General features: G+C 37.6%; 1 protein-coding gene across 1 annotated transcript; it reads left to right on the forward strand.

Annotated features, from left to right (window-relative positions):
- The first annotated feature begins 442 nt into the window (after positions 1 to 442).
- LOC106919212 (glucocorticoid modulatory element-binding protein 1-like) lies at positions 443 to 13,863 on the forward strand. Its single transcript, XM_014989429.2, has 10 exons — positions 443 to 907; positions 2,278 to 2,410; positions 2,701 to 2,759; positions 2,951 to 3,072; positions 4,459 to 4,562; positions 6,303 to 6,487; positions 6,708 to 6,851; positions 9,083 to 9,220; positions 10,077 to 10,184; positions 10,279 to 13,863. The coding sequence occupies exons 2-10, from the start codon at positions 2,295 to 2,297 to the stop codon at positions 10,695 to 10,697; spliced, it is 1,395 nt and encodes a 464-aa protein (XP_014844915.2). The 5' UTR covers positions 443 to 907; positions 2,278 to 2,294; the 3' UTR covers positions 10,698 to 13,863.
- Positions 13,864 to 17,067: the final 3,204 nt, after the last annotated feature.

Below are 17,067 nucleotides of genomic sequence, written 5' to 3' on the forward strand. Positions count from 1 at the left end.
TTCACATGAAGAAAGCAGTGAAGTTATGTGGTCCAAATATGATTTCAACTTGAAGTCCAAGAGAGGACTTCAAGTATAAATGTTATCCTCCAAAAGAGGTAAATGACAGACTTTTAGAAGTTATTCCAGCAGAACAAATAGATACAAACTAAAGTCCCAGGAAAAATACTAAAAAAGGAATGTGAGAAGAATCATCTAGCACTATGTGAGCTATGCTGTCCTCACTCGGCATCACTAGTCAGCCCATGCTTACGAATTTTATCCCATTAAACCTTATCAAAAGTCGAAAACGGTCCATTTAACTCGCAAAATCACAACGAGCAACAATTATTAATCCCTATCGTGTTGCATTTGCTCAATAGTTGTCATCAACTTAAGTGCGAAACTGCCATCTGCTGGTGAAATACAGGTAACAGCAGAACACGTCAAGCTTGTAGTCCCAGATCACTAATAAGAATATGATACTCACATATTACTGAAGTATTTCTTATGCAGTGTTTTCTGCTTTCTGTTTGTGTGTGTGGAGGAGAAATTTAAATACCGGGTGAATAAAGTCGCCCTGCCCGTGAACTTTTACAGTGGAGCACAAATCCAGCCTCACGAGGACAGTTTGACCGAGTTACACATCGCGTGCCAACAGAGCGGTTCTCGTGACAGCGGGACAGATGCTTCTCAGGCAAACGCTGCCTTGGCTGCAGGAAGGGCAGCGACACAGCTTGGCTCACGCTGCCGTGTCCCTCTGAACAAGCGGAGGATTAATTATTTTTTTACGCTGTTTACACCGTAGAGTGCGAGGAGTGGAAGTGGACCCCGGTTTTTGTTTCTGTGGATCCTGTGTGGGACGGGAACGCGCGACAGGGGTGCGTGATGCCGCACCAACAGACGTCAGAGTGAGGCTGTGAAGAGGGTAAGAGAGGCACGCAACTGTCCGGGTATGCTAATCCAATGTAGACTAATTTGAAGAAAACGGCTGAATATATTTAATTCATTGTAGTCTGTCTGATACTGTGGTTAGCTGTCTCTTCCTTTCGTTAAGTTCCCTGTTCTTGTTCTATTATTGCAAAGGCTTCAAGTGCATTTGCGTTCACTGTCAAATTGAAAGCAGCTTATGAAAAGAGTATAAGAATTGAAATTAGTTTCCCATCATGCCTTGTCTCACATAAATGACTAAACATTTCAAGTTTAACTCATTACATTTAATCCAGACATTACAATTCCTGCAGCTAATATTCTGTGTTACTTTCGGCCTCACAGCCTTCCTGACTCGCTGCTACAGGAATGTCACTATTGTTTCAACTTTTCCCCAATTACTGATATACGCCGCGGTGATGCAGCAGATTGTTTTGTGCCCATCTAATGAATGGACATTGACATTAAGAACCTCTCTGAAAACTATGGGTTTTTGCTGAAAGACACAAACGAGCAAATGTCACGCAGTTGTTGAAGTTTGAACACTTATTCCGCTTTTTAAAAACGTTTTTCATAGACAATAAAGTTTGTCAGTTGAATTGTACAAGATACATTTGCGTTAACCGCAACAAAAGAAATGGTTTTGAAATAATTCATCATCATCAGTTTTACGACCACATTTGGAAATTACGGTTAAGTCCAAAACATTCCAGGTTATTTAATTTCACTAACATGCTCCTTCTGGCAAAGGGTCTTTGTATGAAGTTTAAGATTAGGAAAAGAACGTTTTTTAATCTCAAAGACTTGGAGTTCATCATCAAAGATAAATCCATTGGTCATTGAGACAGTCATTTTTGGCACACTGTTTTTAGTAAAGATATTTTTTTGGATGAACTTTTGGTCTCTTCTGTTGCCTGATGCTTTTGTACAATCAGATTATTTTCATTTTTTGTAACCTTATTGTGAATGATGATTTTAGCTAAATAACGTAATTAAAATGTCAGGAAAATCCTACTTTTAAGAGCTGAACTCCACAGTTGATCAAATTCCCTAAAAACAATAGCAGGCGTGAACTCCAGAGCACTGAATACTAACAATAAATTAAACCAGGGTTGTGTGGTTTTTCTTATCCCCCATCCAATAGATTTTTTTTTATTGAATTGTATGGAACCTCTCACATTAGAGTTGGAAAATGTTCTGAATAAGCTGCATTCCTCATCTAGAATATCCCAGCATGCAGAGGCTGTTTTAACCTAGGCATGAATTAATTCTGAAACAACAGGAAATTATTTTTATCCAAAATATGTAATGGAAAGTATTTGTGTTTGATCTGAACATTAATGTGATTCACCTGTTGTCTCTGTACAGCCCTGCTGGGAGGTGAGATGGCTGCTGCTGAATGGGTCTCTGAGCCTTCAGGCAAAGTCATGGTGGTTAAAACAGAGAAGCAGGAATGCAGGGACAACATCCATCAGAGACAAATCATCCTGCAGCTAAATGGGTAAGACGATTGCACGGAGGGGTACCAGTCGTTGCCTTGGAGTTTAAGTCTTAGTCTTCATATCAGAATCACATTTTTAAATAACCAAAGCCTGGAGGGAATACAAAAAAGAAAACAACAAAACCATTATTGTCCCATTATATCTGTGTGTGAGCTAAACTGATGTAGAAAAATGACTGTTTGTATTGTATATGCTGTATATTCTTAAGTTAACGCAACAGTCCAGTGTGCAGAGAAAGTAAAGTAAGGTTTGTTTAATTTCAAATGTGAATTTATGTCGCCCTCTGCAGGCTAAATGGCGACAGTGTCGGTACTGCCACCAGAGTTTTAGCGATAGAGACACATCAAAGTAAGTAAAGGCATGCAAACCAAAAATATTATCTCTTTAAAACTTAATGAACATATACAAAAAACACACATTTTGTTCAATACAACAGAATCATTATGTGTAGTACTCAGCATAGTGCTGGGTGATAGTCTCAGTGTTGTAATTGTTCGATTATTCTTCCGGTGATGTTTTTTTTGCTGCGTCCTGTGAAGGTGACTGTGAAGCCGATGGAACAGAGATAGAGTATGGCTACCCCATCACTTGTGGAGACAGCGCAGCAGTCCTGCTGTTTACGAAGTTTGTCTGTCCTGGAATCAATGTACGATGTGTTAAGGTAGGTCAATATGCTGAATGTGTCCAAGAAGTGCTGATTTATTACGGGAGAGCCAACCACGATGTACTTTTTTAAAAAAAAAAAATCTTTGCTGCATTGTTCCTTTAGATTTATTCTTCCTCTTACTATCTTGACATTTAAATCAGAGACTAATCAGGAAAAAGGTTTTGTCCTGGGGCACACAAGTTCAACTTCTACCAAACAAAAACAACAAAACATGGACTCACACTTTTAGAGAATGTGTTGAACTGTTCCCTATTTCAATAAACTGATCACACTTACAGCGTTTTAAGTTTTTTCTTCTTTTTTTTTTTTTTTTGCAAAGAAAACATGCACCTTGTTTCCTGACAAATAGACCCACCTAATAAATATTTTATGATACTCCATAATAAGTGACAAAACACAATAGCCTAAATTTCCATCTGGGTATTACTAGCAGAGGTACTGATTGACTTATCAATCAGTTATCAGTAGCTTTAGAAATCTTCTTGACATTTAACACATTAGGTTTAGATGCTTCACGGAATCTGCAGCCAACTGAACCACCAACATCGCCCCATCATTGAATTTTGATTTGACACTAAATACCACTTTTCTCCAGACATCAGTTTTTCACCTCTGCTTTTACGTCTTTAACCCACACTAACCATGGTTTCTTTGTTGGTATTAGAAATGCTTTATATTTGGCTTTTCTATACATACATTCTATCTCCTTCTGACATTATCTCCATTCGTCTGTTGTGCATTTTTCAATTTTCAAGGTGTGTGACTTTCAGGTTCCTGTCCCTTTGTGTTTTGACCTTTGTTGCCTTTAGTCCACTGTTTTCTTTTTGCAACCTTTGCAATTTGTTTGTGCCTGTCACCACTTTTATACACAGCTGAGTGCTCCCGGCACACTGGGTTGAAGTCCTGCTTTGAAAGACTTTTATACATTTCTTCCATGATGGATCTCCTGTTAGAGAATGATTTTCAATAAAAAAAAAAATCACTTCACATTTTTCTTAGTACATTTTGCAAAGCCAGAATGTTCAGATGAAATAACTCCGTGTCAAATCTGTGATTTCTCCTTTTTCTACAAAAAGAAATGGATGAATGAGCTTCCTCCAAAAAGAGTAATTTATATTTTCATGCTCAGATTCGATACTCCTGTTGCTTGAGGCAGATTTCTCCCACCCTTTGTCGTTTCAAACTCCACAGACTTCCGTCTATATCACATTTATGATGTTATTAACTTAATACCTTTCTGTTTTTCTTGTGTGGTTGATTGAATTGTAAATTATTCCAGAGGAATAAAATGTAGGCTAATCATTACATGGGTTAACAGCCTATTTTACTTTTTATATGACTGTTTACATGATGTAAATTGCCCTGTCTTGCTTTTTACAGTTCAATGACCAGCTCATTAGTCCCAAGCAGTTTGTACACTTGGCAGGAAAAGCCACTCTGAAGGACTGGAAAAGAGCCATCAGAGTGGGAGGGGTTATGCTCAGGTAAGATTATGAAACATTAAGAAACATCTGTCTTTCTGTTAACAACCTTTAGTTCCACTTTCTTGTGCCGACTGTCATGTTTATCATTTTAAAACAGATGAATGTCATGTCTTGTGCGGCATCTTGTGAAACTATTCAGAGCCTTAGTGCCATCCAAATTTGTTCATGTTGCAACCACAAACTTCAATGTAATCTGTTGGGATTTTCTGTGATAGACTGATACAAAGCATAAAAATGGAAGGAGAAGCATACCTGCAGGTATGTTTATTGGTTCTAAAGAAAAATCTGCATTTGTATTTATTCCCTCTTCGTCTAATACACCTACATAAAATCCAGTGCAACCATGCTTCTTTAAAGACAGATAATAAATAGGGTCAAATGGTGTGTAACTTAAGTGTATTATTCTGTGAAGGCATTAAAGATTTGGTAGAGAACATTAGTAAAAAAAAAAGCCAACAACATATATTCATGGAGGAGCTGCAAAGATACTCTGCTCAGGTTGAATTGGTCTATTAGATAACTTTTTATACTCCACAAATCTGGCCTTTGAGTAGAGGCAATGAGAAAGTCATTGTTGAAAGATAAGCATTCAAAGTGTCACTAGGAGTTTTCCACGGACCATGAGGCAAAACCAACAAACACGTGGAAGAAGGTACTCTGTTCAAGCAAGACCAAAAGGGAACCTTCTGCAATTCCTCCTCAAAACACCATCCCCCCTTTGACAAATGTCGATACCAGGATGCTTTAGTAAACTTTTTTCTTTACATTGATAGGGAAGCTGGTTAAAGTCCATAGGAGGCTGCAAAAAAAAGACTTGAGAGTGGTGCAAATGTTCACCTTCCAACCGGAAAATGACCCAAAGCCATAGCTACGATGGTTAGGATTAAAGCATATTTCTTTATGAGAACGGCTCAGTCAAAGCCCAGTCCTGAATCCAAGACAGAGTTTGTGGCAGGACTTGAAAATAACTGTCCACATACGGTTTATATCCAATCTGACTGCACTTGAACTATTTTTGTAAAGAAGGAATGTGAAACGGTTTCAGTCTGGGTGAAGCTGTTGGAGAGAAAACTCCAAAAGCTTGAAGAGAAAGATGTTTCTACAAAGCGTTGACGTTAGAGGAGTTGCATACAAATGCGTGCCACACTGATCGTAGTTATTTTTAAAACACATTTTACTGTCATGCGATGGTTCTTATCCACGCTACTACTTTGTGTTGGTCTGTCATATGAAAATCCAATAAATGCAGTTACATTTTGTGGTTGCAATGTGACAAAATGTGGGAAAAATGGGGTTTTAATACTTTTAGAATTCACTGCGGTGAACCACCGTCAGGATTGCTTTAATGCAAAATCCAATGTGCACATCTCTGTTTTAGTGTCTGTTTGAGCCTGCATACCAGAGGCAGTGGGTAATCACAACTGTGATGATAGCAGGATCAAATGGTTCACATATAAGCCTTCGAGCAGCACTTCTCACCTCTTTATCGTGTTTGCACTTGCTGTTGGTGTTGCTGGGAGGCAACATGCAAAACCCAACAGGCGGCATCTGTTCTTTTTATCTTTATGCCTCCGGAGGGCTGACCAACAAGCCCCGCATCAAACAAAATAGCGAGAGGCTGTTAGGATTGTTCAGACCAAACGTCTCCCATGCGACTGCGAAAGCAAAAAAAAAAAAAAAAGAAAAATGTTTTCTCAGACACTTTGCCATATTATTGTAACCTGCCTGTCCCCTTTGCAGGAAAATGATGGACTCTGGCCAGATAGATTTCTACCAGCATGAGTCAGTGTGCAGCAACACCTGCCGCAGCACCAAGCTCGATGTGCTGATGAACAACACCCGGCCTCCTCCAGGGGCCTTGGTGCAACCAAGCCTGTCGTGTTTGGCTCTCGAGCCTTTTGGGGGACAGCTGCCTACTGTGACAGGTAGATTACAGTTGGCACTTAAAGTTTCCTGTTTTCATACCAATCACATATGCTCAAACCACTGTTTTTAGCATTGACATTTCAAACCAATAAATTGAAGATCACTTTGAAACCAAGCACCAAAATATGATAAATATTTAGGATTTGAAGCTAATTTTACACAGACATAACAGCTTTAGCCCTTTATTAACTAAATGTGTCTGCTCTGGTCCTATTTAAGGGGAAGCGGGCAATGCAGTGGAGTTGGAGGAGTCTTTGGAGGAAATGGTTGGAGCGGCATCAGAGCAGAGTAATGGTTCAACACAGCTTGTAAACTCCACAATCAACGGACATCCTGCCAACATAAAGAGAGCTGATTCACTTGGTAAATAAAAGACAAAATAATGTTTATTGATTCAATATATATGTTCAATTAGACACCTGGTTTCGACCTGTTGGCCACCATCATGTCACACTTTCGGATTATTCTTTGGTTAATCGTATTTTGATATACATGACACATATAATCACAATTTGTACTGGTAAAATATTGAAATATGTATAATTTTTACAGTCCTGGTAATAATTTCACACTGAAAAATTGAGAAAAATCCAACCTTTTGATTGAGTACACTAACATTGGGGTGTGAGAAGTGATCACCATCTTTGTTATGTCATTAATTAACAGTGATTAACCGTATTTTTTGGGAAACCTAAGTTCAGTTTCTCCACCAAAGATGATTTGATTTTTTGATATAGAATAAAAAAAAATGCTAATATTGAAACTAAAAGTTGTCAACAATCAACTCATATTAATTGAATAATATTATTCTATTCATTAATTAATTGAATAAAATTTGAGGTCCAAAACCACATCTAACTAAGAAGAACATAAATCCCAGCCAAAAAAAAAAAAAAAAAAAAAAAATCATGATCTGAAGACTTTTTAGGAGACAGTCCATGAACTGATGAGACAAATGTTGAGCTTTTTAGGTTTGAATGCTGTTAACATCTTGGATACTCATAATTTCAGAAAAAAACACATTGTAACATCAACATTCAGACATGGTGGTGGCGGTGTGATAGTTTTGGGGGTTGCTGAGTTGCCCCCAAAATTCATGATTCATAACTGAACCATGAATTCTGCTTCTACCAGAAATGTCCAACCATCAGCTCATCTCACATTTTATGAAGCAGGACAATGATCCAAAACCAAACTTATTCAAGTCTGGACGTAAATATGATCAATGTTGGATAACAGTGGCAAAAGCATTTAAAATCAATCATTTTAAAGCTTGTATACATATTTGTACCAGGGATGCTAATTGTGGAAGGTGTTGTATTTTCAGTTCTGTAGAAGGGAAAGTTTAATCACCTTGCCACCAAAAAACAAAAAAGAAAAGAAAAATCATCTGCCAGATGGTAATGTGCAGAAAGGATCTTTTCTCAAGAGAAGAGGTCTTTTGTAGGACAGGTTCTCAAAAAGATTTACACAGGGTTTGTCCAGCCATCGCTCTCGTCTCGCCTCTCGCAACCACGAGAGGTTTGACCTCTCTGACACAGCGAGCCGACGAACCTCTGAATTGGCAGTTGTGGGATGCTCCTGCCGACTTGTCCTTAAAAAGTTGCTGACCACAGTCAGGGGGAAGAGTCATGTCCATTTATAAAGCCGCAGACAGCAGCTGACATTTCCAGGTGTGGCCTTTTTACTTGCCGGGGCTGCAGCTTTGATTTAAAAGCTTTTAAAGGTGACCTGATCAGGCACCGTTCCAGGCGGAGCTCGGTCAGTAAAACGGCCCGCTCATGATGCCCTGCAAAGCAGATTGAAGCGCCTCGCTGCACGTTCAGGATTGCTTGTCGCTGACTTTCGAACAAGTAGATAATTCTCAGCGAGCGTGCTCAACCTCTTGAGCTGGAGCTGTTCAGCTCCACGGAAATGTGCTTCATTCTAGTTTGTATTCCCCTCATGGAGGAATGAATTAAGCAAACTTATAAATGTAAATGGGAACTGGAACACTTTCAAATATTTTACCATCGTGACGGGAGTTTAAGCAAACATCAGGGGGCATACATTCATTTCCTCTAAGATAACACATCTCGCATGCTCTGCACTTCATCACCCTAACCTAACTTCTGTTTTTATCAGTTTTGTGCCGACATCAAGTTATATTTCATTCTCCTTCAAATCCATCCTGCCCTCCTTTCTGCCTTCAGAGAGCTCCTCATTCCTAACCCATTTTTCTGCTCTTTCCTCCCAACATCTGTTTCCTATTTAACACCTTCTCTTCTTTCACTTCTTTTTAAATGGTTTTTTTTATCCATCTATGGCATCTAGTTCTGTCATTTCCTGTGTTTTTTACTTGAAATCACAGCCCCGGATGTCCCCTTGCTTCTCCTTTCCACCACATTTATCACAGATTACTTATTAATCTTTACCGTATTTCTTTACTTTGTTCTTTTAATTTAACATCCCACACTGGAATTCATATCTTCATGTGCATCAAATCTATACTGGTGCATTTATGGCTTTCTCTAATTTCTCTGTGGCCATTTTTAAACCCCTTAATGCAACTCTCATATGCGCAGAATTCTTATCATGTAATCGATCCTCTTCAGGTGGAGTGATGAGACTTTGGAGGGGTGTAGCAGAGTCTGGGCTGATGGTGGATGTTCTGTCTGGCCTCCATGCTAAACTTGTGAACACCCTTAAAGGTGTCGAGCTTCGCAGCGAGAACGGCAGCCTGCAGGAGACAGGTACCAAACTGTGTCGCCACATTCACACTCAGTGCCTCGCAGAAGTATTACAACACTTGAACTTTTCGCTCTCCCCCCCCCAACACATTGCAATTTCAAGATTCAGTTTATTTTATTGGGATTTTATGTGGCAGACCAACACAAAGTAGTGCAAAATTATGAAGTGTAAGGAAAATGATCCATGCTTTTTAAATACTTTGTAAATAAGAATCTGGAAAGTCTAGCATGCGTTTGTATTTAACCCCATGTACTTCTAAATAAAATCAAGAGCTATCAAAGCTATGACATACAGCTGCGTAATTTACACCAGATGTACTGTGAAGGTTTTCGAGGGTTTGTTTTTATGGGAAATTAGGAGCTGCAGAGATTTACATCTCAGGTGGAAGTTTATATTAATAGTAACTCTGAGATGTAAACTCCACCAATCTGGAAGGATGGCAGGCAGAAAACTGTTATAAGACGTTTTGTTTTTGCAAGAAACACGGCAATGATGTAGAAGAGGAGACTTTAGTCAGCTAAAACAAAATGATACCTTTTGACCTACTATATGCAATATGTGTGGCAGAAAACTAGAACTGCACATCATAAATTAATCTTTACAGATGCTCTTTGTCGAAAACTGATTGAGCTTGAGTTGTTTTGCAAAAAGTATCTCAATCTAAACCCCAAAAAAGCTATAATTACGGCGTGCATGGTTCTGAATGAAGGCGGGTTGAATATAAGTGAATGCCAAGGTTTTGGGAAAAAACAAGCTTATAAATATAGATTTTTTTTTTCACTTGAATTGCTTATGTACAATTGAAAAAAGATTGTTATTCAACACTTTGACTTACTTTCTTTTTTTTTTTTGGGTCAGATGCTCATATACTGAATTCTCTGTGTGAGATGTTTGGACTTTTGGACTCGGTGAAACAAGCCCTGGACCTTCGGTGCACTCAGAACCAAGAGAGTAAAATCCATCACGGTGTGTATGTCGAGAACGCTGCCAAGAGCCGATGCACGGTCCACACGTTGATGCCCCCGGTGGATTTTACTAACTGTTGTCTTGTTTTGTGTAGTGCTGGACGAGATCTCGGAGGAACGCAGGAAGCAGAGCTGCAATCAAAGAAAATCTTACAAGACCTCATCCTTGAAACACCTCCGACCTCACCGTCAGAGCCAGCAGAAAAGACGCGTGCACGACTCGCTGTTGAATGAAAGGACAAACACAGTGATCCGTCCGCTTTCTTTCACTGGTTTATCGGCTGCATCTCATGCTCAGGTCTTCAGCCATTTCTCTGCCCCCGCTGGCTGGAGTCACCTTGTTGGAGCCGGCAGGACAGACGGAGTGGGCCAAAGTGGCAACGGGAAAAAAGATACCTCAGGACAGAACAAAGAGATGAAACAGAAGACGGTACTTCTTCCTGGAGATGGTCCGATCAGATGTGACGAGGCGGGGAAGACAAAAAGCTCGCATGGCAGAGAGAACGTTAAGTAGATTTCTGTGGCTCAAACTGAGAGCAAAATGCAAGAGATTAAATGAAAACCTGCAGCGGAGACTCCACACTCATTAATATGTTGTGGAACAAACCTTCCTCATTGTGAGGTATCCCATGTCTATTGGATTGGGTCTTTAGAACCACTAGATGTATGGTGGATATATAAACTATATCCAGATAAAGGTACTGTACACTTCTAACAGAATTTCCTGAAGAACAGTGTCTTATTAATGGTTACATTGTGGTGGCTGACTGGTATATAAATGTTCTTTTTTGGTGTAATAACTACAGAAACAGAGGTACAGACGTACACCAGACAAATTGTGATGTTTACAATAAGTGTTGGTTTTAGGCACTTTATAAGAAAAATTCAATCAAAGAAAAAAATATTAAATAATCTCTTTATTGACACGCTGACCTGTAATGTACATTGTTAATGTATATATTTTTATTTTTCACTTTTATAATGCTAAAACACACAGTACTCAAGGAACTTAAAATACCATTTTGCTTTTTAATTTTATACCTTTTATATAAACTCAGTTACAACAAAGTAACTTTACATTAAAATTACGCCGTCCAATTCATTTCCAGTTATCTAAAAAAGATATGAAGAATCAAATTTAGCCAGTTACTGATCTACATACCTTCTAACTTAATCTGAATTATAATACAGTACAGTCACATTCAGTTAATCATTTGAGACCTATTGGTAAAAGGTTAAGGAAGGCAAGCTGAATGCATAAAGTATCAGCGGGAGACAATTGGGAGTTGGGGGGACAGAAGGGAGACAGACACAGAGGCACCTAACCAGCAGTACTTTCCAAGGACAGAAATACAAAAGGAGAACACAAGGTTAACAGCAGCAATAGCTCACTCTCTCATTTTGTCTACGCAAATCCACCAAATTACTGAGCTCAGTGTATCTTCTGTTGGAAGAACAACACAGACAAGACACAAAATGAAGTACAGCAGAAACGTCTTTAACGTTTTTGTCCTGGTCTGGGACATGTTCTCAAAAGAAAAGCAGAAAGTCAGGGGTAGCTTCTAGAAAAGGAATATAAAAAGGAGAGAAAATAAACATTTTAACATTTGGGGATATTAAACAATGAATGAATGAATTCACTTTATTAATCCCACTGGATGTTCATTGTTATGAATTTTGTTAAGGTGTGTGCTTGTGGAGTGAGTATATTATTTCTTTTCTTACTAGAAGAGGTTAACTGCTAAAATGAGAACCTGTCTCTTGTAATGCTAACACTGTTCTCTGTTCTTACCTCATAAATCAAATATTGGCAGTCGAGACCGAACTCTATGCGAATGTTCTCAAACTTAAGGGCAAATGGTTATGTTTTAGAGGACATCTCAAACTCTTTGGGCAGAAATTTTCACCAAAGATTTCTTTATTATTATTATTATTATTATTATTATTATTTCTTCTTTTTTTTTTTTTTTTACAAATGTATATTCTTTTAATGTGTGTAATTTTTAAATTATTTTAAAATTAATCTGTCTGTAAATATTTGCCCAATTTGAATTAGAGGACATATTTATTGCAAGTCGAGTTTGTTGTTTAAATTTACAAAACAAACTAATAAGTAAACACACTTAGATATGTTTGAAATGTGGGATATCTTGATTTAAATTGTAAATTATACTGTAAAAACTGGTTTTATTATTTATTTTTACTTCATTGCATGCAATATGCAGAGAGAAATAATAATTTAACTGGTTTAATTGTTATTGGATTGGTTTACAACTCTAGATCTATGACTCTAGACTGTTCCTCTTTAGGTCCAAAGATAACTTCAGTTTTGGCACATTTATCTGTTTAAAGCATCTATTCAGTGACTGGAGGGGTTCAGAGTCGCCTGGTGACATGGTAATGTAGAGCTGTGTATCAACAGGGGGAAAAATGGGTCAAATCGAATAAAAATGAGTGTACCTCATCTGTACAGACTAGTAGAACACACTGATTTTGACTCAATAGGTCACATGACCTAGAAGCTGTTGAAGAGAAATACTACATTTTAACAAAAAAAAAAAAAGATAACAAAAAAAGAAATATTCCAATATCCGCTGAGCAAGCGGCGTTTAGCTCAAGGTTGATCCGATTTATGAACGCTAATTTCAGCCAGCCTTTCTCTAGCTCCCTCCTCAACACTCTAGGGACTGTAAACAAATTTCCAAGCCGAAAACTCCTGTCAAACAAATGTTAATAAACGCCTTGCCTTGGTAATTCATGCTTTTACATGAGACACACTGTCCTCTATTAAAATGTCAAGTCATATTCAATATTTTAAATAACTTTAATTTTAAATAATATAATGTTTTCTTCTATAGCTTCTATATTGTGTGCCACATTGACTAGAAATCAGTGTGTAATTGTTGTACTAAACTCTCTATATAAGGCACATGCATTTTTATTCCAATTTAACTAAATTTATATTTTTGTTACCTTTTTTTTTTTTTAGCTTAAATTTAGTATTTTTCTTCAATAGCTTCTAGATCATGTGACCTATTGAGTCAAAGTCAGTGTGAAATTGTTGTAGATCTTCTACTCACCAAGTTAAAAATATCAATTAAATTGAGTAGAGCAGTGGTAGACATGTGCTGATGTATAAGGCTTACAAATTAAAATGAATCCATAATGGAAGCAACTATGCAAATACTAAATGAATATTTTACAAATTACATACACTTTAAATCAGAGTTGCCTAAGTCCAGTCCTTGAAATCTGTGCTATTCTACATCATTTGGATGAATCTCTTTTTAAACACACATGAATCAAATGTCTGAGTTCCCATTATTCTATATATAGAATAGTGGGGATATATAGAATTACTATATTATTCTATATATTCAGTCAGTCAGCTTTTCAGAGGTCTGGTATCGAGTCCATTCATTTGATTCAGGTGCGTTGGAGAAAGGATGCATCTAAAATATGCAGCATATTGGCTCTCGAGTAGAGGACTTTGGCACCCCTACTTGAAATGAATGAGGTAGTTTTATTGTCAACTTATGAAGTTTGCACTGTATTAAATGAATTAGATCTGTTTTTCATGTTAAATAATAAAGGACACATTAAAGTAAGTGTTTCATAATTTACTTATTATTTTTTTGATAGTTGTGCAACCATTAAATCAAATCAGTCTATTCACAAAACACACTCTACCCTGGGCTTTTTTTTTTTTTACTTTTGCATCCAAAAGTACTATATGGTGTCTGTGTCTCCCTGCTTTTTTGCTAATTTGGTTTCCACTTGTTGGATATACTCAAATTACAATATGCAAATCTAGACATATATTTTGGTAATAAAGATAAATAATGCTGTTCAAAAAGACCCATGACGACTAGAGTCACCTTGTTAGATAATGATTACGTGTTAAAATTTTTCTTTAAGAGCTACGTTCACACCTCTCAGGCTATTGATTCTTTTATTGCCAGGCTGTGGGTGAGAACTGCAAGATGCTAGAGGACATACTGACAGCCCAGACAGGAAAAAGGTCTTAATGCAGGCAAGCAGTAAATTACACATACAATTTCATTTAAATTAAAAACTTTCACTTCATTTGCACTTCTCTCTGATTTGAATCCCCTTCCTAAAACAGAAGCTAATGTGTGATTAAAAAAGTAGACGACCCTTCAGAGAGCACAACTCGTGTTTTCTTCAAAACGTATTTGCTTCCACTAACCCAACGATCGCAGATGTCACTTTCTTTCGTCAAGGCGGCCTTTCCGTAGAAATAATCATCCAGCCGTTTTTCCTGGTATGATTTCCTGTTTGTGTTCAGCACCGCTCTTCATGCCAAGGCTGAGATAGACAGTGATGGTGTTGCCTTTGACAACTTCTCTTAGAACTGTGATGATATGTTATTACACATTGCCGCACGGCACAGCCCGTCCAGATGTAGGTGTTTGTCCGGGGTTATGAGTGGCAGTCGATAAAACGTCTGATAAAATGACTATCATCACTCCATAGCTCTCAGCATCTCTGCTGACACCTGTCCTGCTGTTTGAATTCGCCAGTGTTTTGCAACATCACATTACTGCACACTGAAATGCATTGCAGCGAAACACACCCCAATCAAAATACTTCCTTTGTTTCAATAATTGTGCTTTAAATACGTGTCTGTCGTATATCAAGCAGGTGTAATTACAGGCTTCGTCTTGACATATGTTAGTCTCTGAACAATTAAATAAATTATCCGGAGTGCAATGGATTGTTTATTTACCATTCTGGACTAATAATATTAGACTCCATGTGGCAAACGCCTTTTGGAAATAGCAAACACAATTATTAGGCCACCTTTAATTTAATATTCAGCTGTAATGTCCACACATAACATCTAAATTGAAAGACGTATAGCCAATTTAGTTCTGAGTCACAGCTAGATGTGTTATCCCAAAGAGAAGCTGCTTCAACATCAACCTTTGTGCTGGATGTTAATACAGAGTGCTTCCCTCCCTTGTTTTGCTTTCTTGTCACACCTAAGTGTTTCAGATCAGAAACCAGCTCTTTTCTTCTAAATGAGGTTTACAACTAAAAGTGCTGCAGGCCTCCCTTGCAGCAGCCAAAATGGGTTTATGATTCATCTTCCATGTGAGAGGTCCAAAGCAAAATGGACACAAAAGCTCTTTCCTCATTTGCCAAAAAAAAAAAAACATCTGCAATATGAAAACACTCATTCCTGATTATTTGAAATGCTTAGTTACTGTTGCTCCCTCACTACTGTGTCAAGTTAATTTGGATACCTCTTTCTCTTTATATATAGAATCAGAATTTAGGATTTTTTTTTTTTGAAGAGGAATGTGAAATAAATGCAGTCTTGCATTATTAGAGTTTAACTTTTATCAAAGGTTACCAGGGTAGTAGTTTCCATTTTGCTGCCTCTCAGTTTACTTTACTGGAAAATCTTAACACAGCTGTGAAGATTTAGTCCAGCTGAAAAGGTCACTCAGAGTGGAGAGCTCACTTTGAATTTGAAACCTAATTGGACACAAAGAAAAAAGTGAAAAAAGAAAAACTAAATAAAACTTTGCCAGAACTTCATACAAAAACCGGATCAATGAACAAAGTGTGGAATGCAAAAAACAAAAACAAAACAAAAACAAACAAAAGAAAAACAAAAAAGAATCAGTTTTGAGTTTTCTGTCAGAGTACTTGAACTCAGCTGACTTGGCAGCCAGCAGCCATTAGGTAGGGCGTCTTCACAGAAGCCTGATCAGCCAGTCAGTTATGGACTTTGGAAAGCTTGCAGTACTGGCCGGTGAATAAGAAAAATAATCATTTTTTTCCCACCACATTCTTCAGACAAGTGAGAGAGTAACAATGTAAACAATCAGAGATTGCAAATCATGTTTCCTCCAAGCAGAAACAGTTTCATACTCAGAGTTTCCAACAGATATTTTATTGAATAAAATAGGAAGCTCACTTTGAATTAAATAACTATGGTATAATTTTTTACAAGTTTTATTTTTTTTTTTTTTAAGATTTTATGACTAAGTAAGGAAGGATACTTTGTAGCAGCAGTCAAATGTGTACAAAAGATCAAGACTACTCTGTCCGTTCTTATGAACAATTTACATTACAAGTCTATGGATACGTCAGACGAGCTGGCAAAGATGCGTCAGATCACTTACTTTGCAATAATTATTACATCTGTGCCATATGTTTGCATCTGCTTTGTGCACATTTCATTAAATCCAAAAGTGATTTCTGCAGTCCAACATTTCAAGGACATAACATAACCAGCTGTTGCTAGAGATGGAGAAAAGTAACCCCATCAAATGCAAATTGAATACACACAATATGTCAAACTTCCTAATTTATGGAGAAATATGCCTTGCAGCTGTCATTGGAAGGTGCAAAGGCATGTGTACCTGTCATAACTGAGAGAATATGGGACTTATCTTGGCTGTAAACAAAATAAAAAGAAGGAAAATGGAAACCAAACCTTTTTAGTGTAGAATATTTTTATATATACGGATCTCCGATACAATTTTTAGACACAGGAATGTATAACATTTTTAACTAGCTCTGTCAAGGTAAACACATCATCAGCTATATTATAATAAGGTTATTATAAAGACTGACATTCTGATGTATTGTACAAAATAGCTCAGTGTCAGCCATTTGTTAATATGTGTGCTTATAAATGTCACCTAGAGTCTGGGTGTCACAATCCTGCAATAGACAAGCATGGGTTTTCCTATCATTATACGATTTGGGATGCAGCATGAACCAAATGACAAGACGGGACGTGTGTTTGCTCCACATTCTGGTGTTGCTTGTCCGGCATCTCTGGAAAAAGAATCCAGCAAATTAAAATTAATCTGTCACTTTTCAACTTGATATTATTAAATCGG

Source organism: Poecilia mexicana, unplaced genomic scaffold (genome assembly GCF_051168715.1).
Source record: "Poecilia mexicana isolate PSO_F unplaced genomic scaffold, ASM5116871v1 scaffold_16, whole genome shotgun sequence".
Lineage (NCBI taxonomy): Eukaryota > Metazoa > Chordata > Actinopteri > Cyprinodontiformes > Poeciliidae > Poecilia > Poecilia mexicana.